The 15,236-nt window shown below is 48.9% G+C and overlaps 1 protein-coding gene across 3 annotated transcripts in view; it reads left to right on the forward strand.

Moving 5' to 3' along the window:
* The window catches only part of LOC146009803 (uncharacterized), a 131,673-nt gene that overhangs the window by 94,750 nt on the left and 21,687 nt on the right, over positions 1-15,236 (forward strand). The window contains exons 1-2 of one of the 3 annotated variants that reach the window (XM_083150279.1): positions 665-744; positions 3,217-3,295. The exons of the other annotated variants lie outside the window; for them this stretch is intronic. Of the exons in view, the coding sequence (XP_083006405.1) occupies positions 3,262-3,295 (34 nt within the window). The 5' untranslated portion in view covers positions 665-744; positions 3,217-3,261. Of the gene's footprint in view, positions 1-664; positions 745-3,216; positions 3,296-15,236 lie in introns of those variants that run through there. 3 annotated transcript variants of the gene reach the window in all.

Below are 15,236 nucleotides of genomic sequence, written 5' to 3' on the forward strand. Positions count from 1 at the left end.
GTACCGTAGGGCATGACATGCTGCTCCCCTTGTATGGTAGGACACTACATGCCACTCCCCCTGTATAGTATGACACCACAGGCCGCTAATCCTGTAAAGTAGGACAACACTTGCTGCTCCCCCTGTATATTAGGACACTAAATTCTGCTCCCTTGTATAGTAAGACACTACATGCTCCTCCTCCTGTATAATAGGACACCACATGCTGCTCCCCCTGTCCAGTAGGACGCAACATGCTACACCCGCGTATAGTAGGACACTACATGCCACTCCCCATGTATAACAGGAAACCACATGCCACTCCCCCTGTAAAGTATAACACCACATGCTGCTCCCCCTGTATAGTAGGACGCCAAAGGCCGCTCCATCTGTATAGTAGGACACAACAGGCTGCTCAACTTGTACAGTAGAACACCACATGCTGCTCCACCTGAAACACACAAGTATGCTGAAACGTCCAGCCCACAATTAAAGTGGACCGCATATCCCGGAAACATGGTGGAACGCACAGCCGGGAAGTGGCGTGGAACGCACAAATCGGATGTAGGGTGGACCGCACACCCGGAAGTATGGTGGAACGCACAGCCGGGAATTGTCGTGGACCGCACAAGACGGAAGTAGCGTGGAACGCACAGACCGGAAAACGGGGGGATTAGAGATTTAATTAGCTCGGGAACGGCTACTGAATCTTCTCTTGTCCCGCTCCCCAGCTGTACCTACCGAGTATCTGTCCGGCAACAGCAGGTAATGGCGCCAATTGTAAAGGGGGAGCGCATGTAGTGTCCTACTATACAGGGGGAGCAGCATATAGTGTCCTACTATACAGGGGGAGCAGCATGTAGTGTCCTACTGTACAGGGGAGCGGCATGTAATGTCCTACTATACAGGGGGAGCGGCCTGTAGTGTCCTACTATACAGGGGGAGCAGCCTGTAGTGTCCTACTATACAGGGGGAGCAGCATGTAGTGTGCTACTATACAGGGGGAGCGCATGTAGTGTCCTACTATACAGGGGGGCAGCATGTAGTGTCCTACTATACAGGGGGAGCAGCATGTAGTGTCCTACTATACAGGGGAGCGGCATGTAGTGTCCTACTATACAGGGGGAGCGGCATGTGGTGTCCTACTATACAGGGGGAGCGGCATGTGGTGTCCTACTATACAGGGGGAGCGGCATGTGGTGTCCTACTATACAGGGGGAGCGGCCTGTGGTGTCTTACGATGCAGGGGGAGCGGCCTGTGGTGTCTTACTATGCAGGGGGAGCGGCCTGTGGTGTCTTACTATACAGGGGGAGCGGCCTGTGGTGTCTTACTATACAGGGGGAGCGGCCTGTGGTGTCTTACTATACAGGGGGAGCGGCCTGTGGTGTCTTACTATACATACAGGGGGAGCGGCCTGTGGTGTCTTACTATACAGGGGGAGCGGCCTGTGGTGTCTTACTATACATGGGGAGCGGCCTGTGTTGGCCTACTGTACAGGGGCAGCGGCCTACGGTGTACTACTTTACAAGTGAGCAGCATGTAGTGTCCTCCTATACAGAAAGAACAGCATGTGGTGTCCTACTATACATAGGGTGTGCCCTGCGGTGTCCTACTATACAGGAGGAGCAGCCTGTGATGTCCTACTATACAGGGGGAGTAGCCTCTGGTGTCCTACTATACAGGGAGAGCATTGTGTGGTGTTCTATTATACAGGAGGAGCAGCCTGTGGTGTCCTACTATACAGGGGGAGAGTTATGCCTCCTGCATAGCCCCTGGTTACTTTCCGAGTTCCAAAGATCGCACTGGAATACACAATAGCAAAGGTACAAAAGTATTACCTTTATATTACACACAGGTTATACAGGTAACATCAGTAATTACAGTCTATATACAGTATATACAGACAGGCCGTCAGTATTAGTCACGTTATCAGATCCTCACCATGTTACCCCTCAGGTTACCATCAGATGGGCAGGACACACCAGTCCACAACTCCCAGCGCTGACTCTCATTCACATCTCTCCCCTCTCAATGCCCCAACTTACATGTCAGGGCATCCCCCCCCCCCTCAGGAATTATTAACCCTTCCAATGCTGGACACAGGTGATTATGAATGTAACGGGGTCTCCTATTACCTGTCCAGGGGCTGATTACATCGCTCCCTTCATCTGGCTTTGTAGCTTGTGGTTGTTAGGCCTGTGTGTCCTGCCCCCCACCAGGGACTAGGCGAGGGGATTCACACCTTCGTGTGGGCACGTATGGTGACATCATGGTTAGGGGAGGGGTTTAGTCACTACCAAGTAGTAGAATTAGGCGCGGAGCTCCCACATATGGTGACATCATATAGTGCTGTGTTATTAGGGGAGGGGCTTAGTCACTACCAAGTGGTAGAATTAGGTGCAGTGCTCCCACATATAGTGACATCATATAGTGCTGTGTTATTAGGGGAGGGGCTTAGTCACTACCAAGTGGTAGAATTAGGTGCAGAGCTCCCACATATGGTGACATCATAGAGTGCTGTGTTATTAGGGGAGGGGCTTAGTCACTACCAAGTGGTAGAATTAGGCGCAGATCTCCCACATATGGTGACATCATATAGTGCTGTGTTATTAAGGGAGGGGCTTAGTCACTACCAAGTGGTAGAATTAGGTGCAGAGCTCCCACATATGGTGACATCATATAGTGCTGTGTTATTCGGGGAGGGGTTAGTTACTACCAAGTGGTAGAATTAGGTGCAGAGCTCCAACATATGGTGACATCATATAGTGCTGTGTTATTTCTGCCTTTTGCTTTTATAACTAATATTTAGCAATGTTTTGGAGATTTCTATTATTTTACTACACTACACTTGGCCTGTGCCCCGTATACCTCCAGCGTTCTGTCCTGTGGTCTGTATGGTATGCAGTTGGAATCCCGACTGCCGAAATCCCAGAGAATAAATTAGTGTGCCGAGCGCAGCGAGCCCACAATGGGGGGGGGGAGGCGATCCATGTCTCCCCCCTCCCCCCTTCCCCCTTGTCGGGATTTCGGCGGTTGGGATTTCAAACCAATCCCGTCTGTATACACCGTGGTAGTAGTTATTACCTCTTCTTATTCACATTGTATAATATATCATTAAGAGAGAGTCCGGATAATCTGTTAGATTCTTCTATATTATGTCTGGGTGATGACTGTATTATTGTGTGTGTCAGGTGCCTATAAGGTGTCAGGGTGTCACTGTCTATCTCTCCCTGCAGGACGGGGAGTATATAGAGGAACACAGGGGTCTGTACAAGGACGTGATGATGGAGAATCACCGGCCCCTCACATCACTGGGTAAGAGGAGACATTTATTGTACAGGGGAGAGCTGGTATGGGGGTCCCCTATATACACCCAGCATCTGATAATCACATATATACAATGTCCTCAGTCACTGTGTGTCTCCTACAGATGGGGCCAGTAACAGGAATACCCCAGAGAGATGTCCCCGTCCTCTGTATTCCCAGGATAATCACATATATACAATGTCCTCAGTCACTGCGTGTCTCCTACAGATGGGGCCAGTAACAGGAATACCCCAGAGAGATGTCCCCGTCCTCTGTATTCCCAGGATAATCACATATATACAATGTACTCAGTCACTGTGTGTCTCCTACAGATGGGCCCAGTAACAGGAATACCCCAGAGAGATGTCCCCGTCCTCTGTATTCCCAGGATAATCACATATATACAATGTCCTCAGTCACTGTGTGTCTCCTACAGATGGGCCCAGTAACAGGAATACCCCAGAGAGATGTCCCCGTCCTCTGTATTCCCAGGATAATCACATATATACAATGTCCTCAGTCACTGTGTGTCTCCTACAGATGGGGCCAGTAACAGAGATACCCCAGAGAGATGTCCCCGTCCTCTGTATTCCCAGGATAATCACATATATACCATGTCCTCAGTCACTGCGTGTCTCCTACAGATGGGCCCAGTAACAGGAATACCCCAGAGAGATGTCCCCGTCCTCTGTATTCCCAGGATAATCACATATATACAATGTCCTCAGTCACTGTGTGTCTCCTACAGATGGGCCCAGTAACAGGAATACCCCAGAGAGATGTCCCCGTCCTCTGTATTCCCAGGATAATCACATATATACAATGTCCTCAGTCACTGTGTGTCTCCTACAGATGGGCCCAGTAACAGGAATACCCCAGAGAGATGTCCCCGTCCTCTGTATTCCCAGGATAATCACATATATACAATGTCCTCAGTCACTGTGTGTCTCCTACAGATGGGGCCAGTAACAGAGATACCCCAGAGAGATGTCCCCGTCCTCTGTATTCCCAGGATAATCACATATATACCATGTCCTCAGTCACTGTGTGTCTCCTACAGATGGGGCCAGTAACAGGAATACCCCAGAGAGATGTCCCCGTCCTCTGTATTCCCAGGATAATCACATATATACAATGTCCTCAGTCACTGCGTGTCTCCTACAGATGGGCCCAGTAACAGGAATACCCCAGAGAGATGTCCCCGTCCTCTGTATTCCCAGGATAATCACATATATACAATGTACTCAGTCACTGTGTGTCTTCTACAGATCGGCCCAGTAACAGGAATACCCCAGAGAGATGTCCCCGTCCTCTGTATTCCCAGGATAATCACATATATACAATGTCCTCAGTCACTGCGTGTCTCCTACAGATGGGCCAGTAACAGGAATACCCCAGAGAGATGTCCCCGTCCTCTGTATTCCCAGGATAATCACATATATACAATGTCCTCAGTCACTGCGTGTCTCCTACAGATGGGCCCAGTAACAGGAATACCCCAGAGAGATGTCCACGTCCTCTGTATTCCCAGGATAATCACATATATACCATGTCCTCAGTCACTGTGTGTCTCCTACAGATGGGCCCAGTAACAGGAATACCCCAGAGAGATGTCCCCGTCCTCTGTATTCCCAGGATAATCACATATATACAATGTCCTCAGTCACTGCGTGTCTCCTACAGATGGGCCCAGTAACAGGAATACCCCAGAGAGATGTCCCCGTCCTCTGTATTCCCAGGATAATCACATATATACAATGTCCTCAGTCACTGTGTGTCTCCTACAGATGGGCCCAGTAACAGGAATACCCCAGAGAGATGTCCCCGTCCTCTGTATTCCCAGGATAATCACATATATACAATGTCCTCAGTCACTGCGTGTCTCCTACAGATGGGCCCAGTAACAGGAATACCCCAGAGAGATGTCCCCGTCCTCTGTATTCCCAGGATAATCACATATATACTATGTCCTCAGTCACTGCGTGTCTCCTACAGATGGGCCCAGTAACAGGAATACCCCAGAGAGATGTCCCCGTCCTCTGTATTCCCAGGATAATCACATATATACATGTCCTCAGTCACTGCGTGTCTCCTACAGATGGGCCCAGTAACAGGAATACCCCAGAGAGATGTCCCCGTCCTCTGTATTCCCAGGATAATCACATATATACAATGTCCTCAGTCACTGTGTGTCTCCTACAGATGGGCCCAGTAACAGGAATACCCCAGAGAGATGTCCCCGTCCTCTGTATTCCCAGGATAATCACATATATACCATGTCCTCAGTCACTGTGTGTCTCCTACAGATGGGCCCAGTAACAGGAATACCCCAGAGAGATGTCCCCGTCCTCTGTATTCCCAGGATAATCACATATATACAATGTCCTCAGTCACTGTGTGTCTCCTACAGATGGGGCCAGTAACAGGAATACCCCAGAGAGATGTCCCCGTCCTCTGTATTCCCAGGATAATCACATATATACAATGTCCTCAGTCACTGCGTGTCTCCTACAGATGGGCCCAGTAACAGGAATACCCCAGAGAGATGTCCCCGTCCTCTGTATTCCCAGGATAATCACATATATACAATGTCCTCAGTCACTGTGTGTCTCCTACAGATGGGCCCAGTAACAGGAATACCCCAGAGAGATGTCCCCGTCCTCTGTATTCCCAGGATAATCACATATATACAATGTCCTCAGTCACTGTGTGTCTCCTACAGATGGGGCCAGTAACAGGAATACCCCAGAGAGATGTCCCCGTCCTCTGTATTCCCAGGATAATCACATATATACCATGTCCCCAGTCACTGCGTGTCTCCTACAGATGGGCCAGTAACAGGAATACCCCAGAGAGATGTCCCCGTCCTCTGTATTCCCAGGATAATCACATATATACAATGTACTCAGTCACTGTGTGTCTCCTACAGATGGGCCCAGTAACAGGAATACCCCAGAGAGATGTCCCCGTCCTCTGTATTCCCAGGATAATCACATATATACAATGTCCTCAGTCACTGCGTGTCTCCTACAGATGGGCCCAGTAACAGGAATACCCCAGAGAGATGTCCCCGTCCTCTGTATTCCCAGGATAATCACATATATACAATGTCCTCAGTCACTGCGTGTCTCCTACAGATGGGCCCAGTAACAGGAATACCCCAGAGAGATGTCCCCGTCCTCTGTATTCCCAGGATAATCACATATATACAATGTCCTCAGTCACTGCGTGTCTCCTACAGATGGGCCCAGTAACAGGAATACCCCAGAGAGATGTCCCCGTCCTCTGTATTCCCAGGATAATCACATATATACAATGTCCTCAGTCACTGTGTGTCTCCTACAGATGGGCCAGTAACAGGAATACCCCAGAGAGATGTCCCCGTCCTCTGTATTCCCAGGATAATCACATATATACAATGTCCTCAGTCACTGTGTGTCTCCTACAGATGGGCCCAGTAACAGGAATACCCCAGAGAAATGTCCCCATCCTCTGTATTCCCAGGATAATCACATATATACAATGTCCTCAGTCACTGCGTGTCTCCTACAGATGGGCCCCAGTAACAGGAATACCCCAGAGAGATGTCCCCGTCCTCTGTATTCCCAGGATAATCACATATATACAATGTCCTCAGTCACTGTGTGTCTCCTACAGATGGGCCCAGTAACAGGAATACCCCAGAGAGATGTCCCCGTCCTCTGTATTCCCAGGATAATCACATATATACAATGTCCTCAGTCACTGTGTGTCTCCTACAGATGGGCCCAGTAACAGGAATACCCCAGAGAGATGTCCCCGTCCTCTGTATTCCCAGGATAATCACATATATACAATGTCCTCAGTCACTGCGTGTGTCTCCTACAGATGGGCCAGTAACAGAGATACCCCAGAGAGATGTCCCCGTCCTCTGTATTCCCAGGATAATCACATATATACAATATACTCAGTCACTGCTTGTCTCCTACAGATGGGCCCAGTAACAGAGATACCCCAGAGAGATGTCCCCATCCTCTGTATTCCCAGGATAATCACATATATACCATGTACTCAGTCACTGTGTGTCTCCTACAGATGGGCCCAGTAACAGGAATACCCCAGAGAGATGTCCCCGTCCTCATTATTCCCAGGATAATCACATATATACAATGTCCTCAGTCACTGCGTGTCTCCTACAGATGGGCCCAGTAACAGGAATACCCCAGAGAGATGTCCCCGTCCTCTGTATTCCCAGGATAATCGCATATATACAATGTCCTCAGTCACTGAGTGTCTCCTACAGATGGGCCCAGTAACAGGAATACCCCAGAGAGATGTCCCCGTCCTCTGTATTCCCAGGATAATCACATATATACCATGTCCTCAGTCACTGTGTGTCTCCTACAGATGGGCCCAGTAACAGGGATACCCCAGAGAGATGTCCCCGTCCTCTGTATTCCCAGGATAATTACATATATATACAATGTCCTCAGTCACTGTGTGTCTCCTACAGATGGGCCCAGTAACAGGAATACCCCAGAGAGATGTCCCCGTCCTCTGTATTCCCAGGATAATCACATATATACCATGTACTCAGTCACTGTGTGTCTCCTACAGATGGGCCCAGTAACAGGAATACCCCAGAGAGATGTCCCCGTCCTCTGTATTCCCAGGATAATCACATATATACCATGTCCTCAGTCAGTTTGTGTCTCCTACAGATGGGCCCAGTAACAGGAATACCCCAGAGAGATGTCCCCGTCCTCTGTATTCCCAGGATAATCACATATATACCATGTCCTCAGTCACTGCGTGTCTCCTACAGATGGGCCCAGTAACAGGAATACCCCAGAGAGATGTCCCCGTCCTCTGTATTCCCAGGATAATCACATATATACAATGTCCTCAGTCACTGTGTGTCTCCTACAGATGGGCCCAGTAACAGGAATACCCCAGAGAGATGTCCCCGTCCTCTGTATTCCCAGGATAATCACATATATACCATGTCCTCAGTCACTGCGTGTCTCCTACAGATGGGCCCAGTAACAGGAATACCCCAGAGAGATGTCCCCGTCCTCTGTATTCCCAGGATAATCACATACAGTATATACCATGTCCTCAGTCACTGCGTGTCTCCTACAGATGGGCCCAGTAACAGGAATACCCCAGAGAGATGTCCCCGTCCTCTGTATTCCCAGGATAATCACATATATACAATGTCCTCAGTCACTGTGTGTCTCCTACAGATGGGCCCAGTAACAGGAATACCCCAGAGAGATGTCCCCGTCCTCTGTATTCCCAGGATAATCACATATATACCATGTCCTCAGTCACTGTGTGTCTCCTACAGATGGGCCCAGTAACAGAGATACCCCAGAGAGATGTCCCCGTCCTCTGTATTCCCAGGATAATCACATATATACCATGTCCTCAGTCACTGTGTGTCTCCTACAGATGGGCCAGTAACAGGAATACCCCAGAGAGATGTCCCCGTCCTCTGTATTCCCAGGATAATCACATATATACCATGTCCTCAGTCACTGTGCGTCTCCTACAGATGGGCCCAGTAACAGAGATACCCCAGAGAGATGTCCCCGTCCTCTGTATTCCCAGGATAATCACATATATAACATGTCCTCAGTCACTGCGTGTCTCCTACAGATGGGGCCAGTAACAGGAATACCCCAGAGAGATGTCCCCGTCCTCTGTATTCCCAGGATAATCACATATATACAATGTCCTCAGTCACTGCGTGTCTTCTACAGATGGGCCCAGTAACAGGAATACCCCAGAGAGATGTCCCCGTCCTCTGTATTCCCAGGATAATCACATATATACCATGTCCTCAGTCACTGCGTGTCTCCTACAGATGGGCCCAGTAACAGGAATACCCCAGAGAGATGTCCCCGTCCTCTGTATTCCCAGGATAATCACATATATACAATGTCCTCAGTCACTGTGTGTCTCCTACAGATGGGCCCAGTAACAGGAATACCCCAGAGAGATGTCCCCGTCCTCTGTATTCCCAGGATAATCACATATATACCATGTCCTCAGTCACTGTGTGTCTCCTACAGATGGGCCCAGTAACAGAGATACCCCAGAGAGATGTCCCCGTCCTCTGTATTCCCAGGATAATCACATATATACCATGTCCTCAGTCACTGTGTGTCTCCTACAGATGGACCCAGTAACATGAATACCCCAGAGAGATGTCCCCGTCCTCTGTATTCCCAGGATAATCACATATATACCATGTACTCAGTCACTGCGTGTCTCCTACAGATGGGCCAGTAACAGGAATACCCCACAGAGATGTCCCCGTCCTCTGTATTCCCAGGATAATCACATATATACCATGTACTCAGTCACTGCGTGTCTCCTACAGATGGGCCCAGTAACAGGAATACCCCAGAGAGATGTCCCCGTCCTCTGTATTCCCAGGATAATCACATATATACAATGTCCTCAGTCACTGCGTGTCTCCTACAGATGGGGCCAGTAACAGGAATACCCCAGAGAGATGTCCCTGACCTCTGTATTCCCAGGATAATCACATATATACCATATCCTCAGTCCCTGTGTGTCTCCTACAGATGGGCCCAGTAACAGGAATACCCCAGAGAGATGTCCCCGTCCTCTGTATTCCCAGGATAATCACATATATACAATGTCCTCAGTCACTGCGTGTCTCCTACAGATGGGCCCAGTAACAGGAATACCCCAGAGAGATGTCCCCGTCCTCTGTATTCCCAGGATAATCACATATATACCATGTCCTCAGTCACTGCGTGTCTCCTACAGATGGTCCCAGTAACAGGAATACCCCAGAGAGATGTCCCCGTCCTCTGTATTCCCAGGATAATCACATATATACCATGTCCTCAGTCACTGCGTGTCTCCTACAGATGGGCCCAGTAACAGGAATACCCCAGAGAGATGTCCCCGTACTCTGTATTCCCAGGATAATCACATATATACAATGTCCTCAGTCACTGCGTGTCTCCTACAGATGGGCCAGTAACAGGAATACCCCAAAGAGATGTCCCTGTCCTCTGTATTCCCAGGATAATCACATATATACCATGTACTCAGTCACTGCGTGTCTCCTACAGATGGGCCAGTAACAGGAATACCCCAAAGAGATGTCCCTGTCCTCTGTATTCCCAGGATAATCACATATATACCATGTACTCAGTCACTGCGTGTCTCCTACAGATGGGCCCAGTAACAGAGATACCCCAGAGAGATGTCCCCGTCCTCTGTATTCCCAGGATAATCACATATATACCATGTCCTCAGTCACTGTGTGTCTCCTACAGATGGACCCAGTAACATGAATACCCCAGAGAGATGTCCCCGTCCTCTGTATTCCCAGGATAATCACATATATACCATGTCCTCAGTCACTGTGTGTCTCCTACAGATGGACCCAGTAACATGAATACCCCAGAGAGATGTCCCCGTCCTCTGTATTCCCAGGATAATCACATATATACCATGTACTCAGTCACTGCGTGTCTCCTACAGATGGGCCAGTAACAGGAATACCCCACAGAGATGTCCCCGTCCTCTGTATTCCCAGGATAATCACATATATACCATGTACTCAGTCACTGCGTGTCTCCTACAGATGGGCCCAGTAACAGGAATACCCCAGAGAGATGTCCCCGTCCTCTGTATTCCCAGGATAATCACATATATACAATGTCCTCAGTCACTGCGTGTCTCCTACAGATGGGGCCAGTAACAGGAATACCCCAGAGAGATGTCCCTGACCTCTGTATTCCCAGGATAATCACATATATACCATATCCTCAGTCCCTGTGTGTCTCCTACAGATGGGCCCAGTAACAGGAATACCCCAGAGAGATGTCCCCGTCCTCTGTATTCCCAGGATAATCACATATATACAATGTCCTCAGTCACTGCGTGTCTCCTACAGATGGGCCCAGTAACAGGAATACCCCAGAGAGATGTCCCCGTCCTCTGTATTCCCAGGATAATCACATATATACCATGTCCTCAGTCACTGCGTGTCTCCTACAGATGGTCCCAGTAACAGGAATACCCCAGAGAGATGTCCCCGTCCTCTGTATTCCCAGGATAATCACATATATACAATGTCCTCAGTCACTGTGTGTCTCCTACAGATGGGCCCAGTAACAGGGATACCCCAGAGAGATGTCCCCGTACTCTGTATTCCCAGGATAATCACATATATACAATGTCCTCAGTCACTGCGTGTCTCCTACAGATGGGCCAGTAACAGGAATACCCCAAAGAGATGTCCCTGTCCTCTGTATTCCCAGGATAATCACATATATACCATGTACTCAGTCACTGCGTGTCTCCTACAGATGGGCCAGTAACAGGAATACCCCAAAGAGATGTCCCTGTCCTCTGTATTCCCAGGATAATCACATATATACCATGTACTCAGTCACTGCGTGTCTCCTACAGATGGGGCCAGTAACAGGAATACCCCAGAGAGATGTCCCCGTCCTCTGTATTCCCAGGATAATCACATATATACCATGTCCTCAGTCACTGTGTGTCTCCTACAGATGGGCCCAGTAACAGGAATACCCCAGAGAGATGTCCCCGTCCTCTGTATTCCCAGGATAATCACATATATACTATGTCCTCAGTCACTGTGTGTCTCCTACAGATGGGCCCAGTAACAGGAATACCCCAGAGAGATGTCCCCGTCCTCTGTATTCCCAGGATAATCACATATATACAATGTCCTCAGTCACTGTGTGTCTCCTACAGATGGGCCCAGTAACAGGGATACCCCAGAGAGATGTCCCCGTCCTCTGTATTCCCAGGATGATCACATATATACCATGTCCTCAGTCACTGCGTGTCTCCTACAGATGGGACCAGTAACAGGAATACCCCAGAGAGATGTCCCCGTCCTCTGTATTCCCAGGATAATCACATATATACCATGTCCTCAGTCACTGTGTGTCTCCTACAGATGGGCCCAGTAACAGGAATACCCCAGAGAGATGTCCTCGTCCTCTGTATTCCCAGGATAATCACATATATACAATGTCCTCAGTCACTGTGTGTCTGCTACAGATGGGCCCAGTAACAGGAATACCCCAGAGAGATGTCCCCGTCCTCTGTATTCCCAGGATAATCACATATATACCATGTCCTCAGTCACTGTGTGTCTCCTACAGATGGGCCCAGTAACAGGAATACCCCAGAGAGATGTCCCTGTCCCCTGTATTCCCAGGATAATCACATATATACAATGTCCTCAGTCACTGTGTGTCTGCTACAGATGGGGCCAGTAACCGGAATACCCCAGAGAGATGTCCCCATCCTCTGTATTCCCAGGATAATCACATATATACCATGTCCTCAGTCACTGTGTGTCTCCTACAGATGGGCCCAGTAACAGGAATACCCCAGAGAGATGTCCCCGTCCTCTGTATTCCCAGGATAATCACATATATACAATGTCCTCAGTCACTGTGTGTCTGCTACAGATGGGGCCAGTAACCGGAATACCCCAGAGAGATGTCCCCATCCTCTGTATTCCCAGGATAATCACATATATACCATGTCCTCAGTCACTGTGTGTCTCCTACAGATGGGCCCAGTAACAGGAATACCCCAGAGAGATGTCCCCGTCCTCTGTATTCCCAGGATAATCACATATATACAATGTCCTCAGTCACTGCGTGTCTCCTACAGATGGGCCCAGTAACAGGAATACCCCAGAGAGATGTCCCCGTCCTCTGTATTCCCAGGATAATCACATATATACCATGTCCTCAGTCACTGCGTGTCTCCTACAGATGGGCCCAGTAACAGGAATACCCCAGAGAGATGTCCCCGTCCTCTGTATTCCCAGGATAATCACATATATACCATGTCCTCAGTCACTGTGTGTCTCCTACAGATGGGCCAGTAACAGGAATACCCCAGAGAGATGTCCCCGTCCTCTGTATTCCCAGGATAATCACATATATACCATGTCCTCAGTCACTGTGCGTCTCCTACAGATGGGCCCAGTAACAGAGATACCCCAGAGAGATGTCCCCGTCCTCTGTATTCCCAGGATAATCACATATATAACATGTCCTCAGTCACTGCGTGTCTCCTACAGATGGGGCCAGTAACAGGAATACCCCAGAGAGATGTCCCCGTCCTCTGTATTCCCAGGATAATCACATATATACAATGTCCTCAGTCACTGCGTGTCTCCTAGAGATGGGCCCAGTAACAGGAATACCTCAGAGAGATGTCCCCGTCCTCTGTATTCCCAGGATAATCACATATATACCATGTACTCAGTCACTGCGTGTCTCCTACAGATGGGCCCAGTAACAGGAATACCCCAGAGAGATGTCCCCGTCCTCTGTATTCCCAGGATAATCACATATATACAATGTCCTCAGTCACTGCGTGTCTCCTACAGATGGGACCAGTAACAGGAATACCCCAGAGAGATGTCCCCGTCCTCTGTATTCCCAGGATAATCACATATATACAATGTCCTCAGTCACTGCGTGTCTCCTACAGATGGGCCCAGTAACAGAGATACCCCAGAGAGATGTCCCCGTCCTCTGTATTCCCAGGATAATCACATATATACCATGTCCTCAGTCACTGCGTGTCTCCTACAGATGGTCCCAGTAACAGGGATACCCCAGAGAGATGTCCCCGTCCTCTGTATTCCCAGGATAATCACATATATACAATGTCCTCAGTCACTGCGTGTCTCCTACAGATGGGCCCAGTAACAGAAATACCCCAGAGAGATGTCCCCGTCCTCTGTATTCCCAGGCTAATCACATATATACCATGTCCTCAGTCACTGTGTGTCTCCTACAGATGGGACCAGTAACAGGAATACCCCAGAGAGATGTCCCCGTCCTCTGTATTCCCAGGATAATCACATATATACCATGTCCTCAGTCACTGTGTGTCTCCTACAGATGGGCCCAGTAACAGGAATACCCCAGAGAGATGTCCTCATCCTCTGTATTCCCAGGATAATCACATATATACCATGTCCTCAGTCACTGCGTGTCTCCTACAGATGGGCCCAGTAACAGGAATACCCCAGAGATATGTCCCCGTCCTCTGTATTCCCAGGATAATCACATATATACCATGTCCTCAGTCACTGCGTGTCTCCTACAGATGGGCCCAGTAACAGGAATACCCCATAGAGATGTCCTCTGTATTCCCAGGATAATCACATATATACCATGTCCTCAGTCACTGTGTGTCTCCTACAGATGGGCCCAGTAACAGGAATACCCCAGAGAGATGTCCCCGTCCTCTGTATTCCCAGGATAATCACATATATACCATGTCCTCAGTCACTGCGTCTCTCCTACAGATGGGACCAGTAACAGGAATACCCCAGAGAGATGTCCCCGTCCTCTGTATTCCCAGGATAATCACATATATACCATGTACTCAGTCACTGTGTGTCTCCTACAGATGGGCCCAGTAACAGGAATACCCCAGAGAGATGTCCCCGTCCTCTGTATTCCCAGGATAATCACATATATACAATGTACTCAGTCACTGTGTGTCTCCTACAGATGGGCCCAGTAACAGAGATACCCCAGAGAGATGTCCCCGTCCTCTGTATTCCCAGGATAATCACATATATACCATGTCCTCAGTCACTGCGTGTCTTCTGCAGATGGGCCAGTAACAGAAATACCCAAGAGTGATGTCCCCGTCCTCTGTATTCCCAGGATAATCACATATATACCATGTCCTCAGTCACTGTGTGTCTCCTACAGATGGGCCCAGTAACAGGAATACCCCAGAGAGATGTCCCCGTCCTCTGTATTCCCAGGATAATCACATATATACAATGTCCTCAGTCACTGTGTGTCTCCTACAGATGGGCCCAGTAACAGGAATACCCCAGAGAGATGTCCCCGTCCTCTGTATTCCCAGGATAATCACATATATACTATGTACTCAG

Source organism: Crinia signifera, chromosome 6 (assembly GCF_055691185.1).
Source record: "Crinia signifera chromosome 6, ASM5569118v1, whole genome shotgun sequence".
Classification (NCBI taxonomy): Eukaryota; Metazoa; Chordata; class Amphibia; order Anura; family Myobatrachidae; genus Crinia; species Crinia signifera.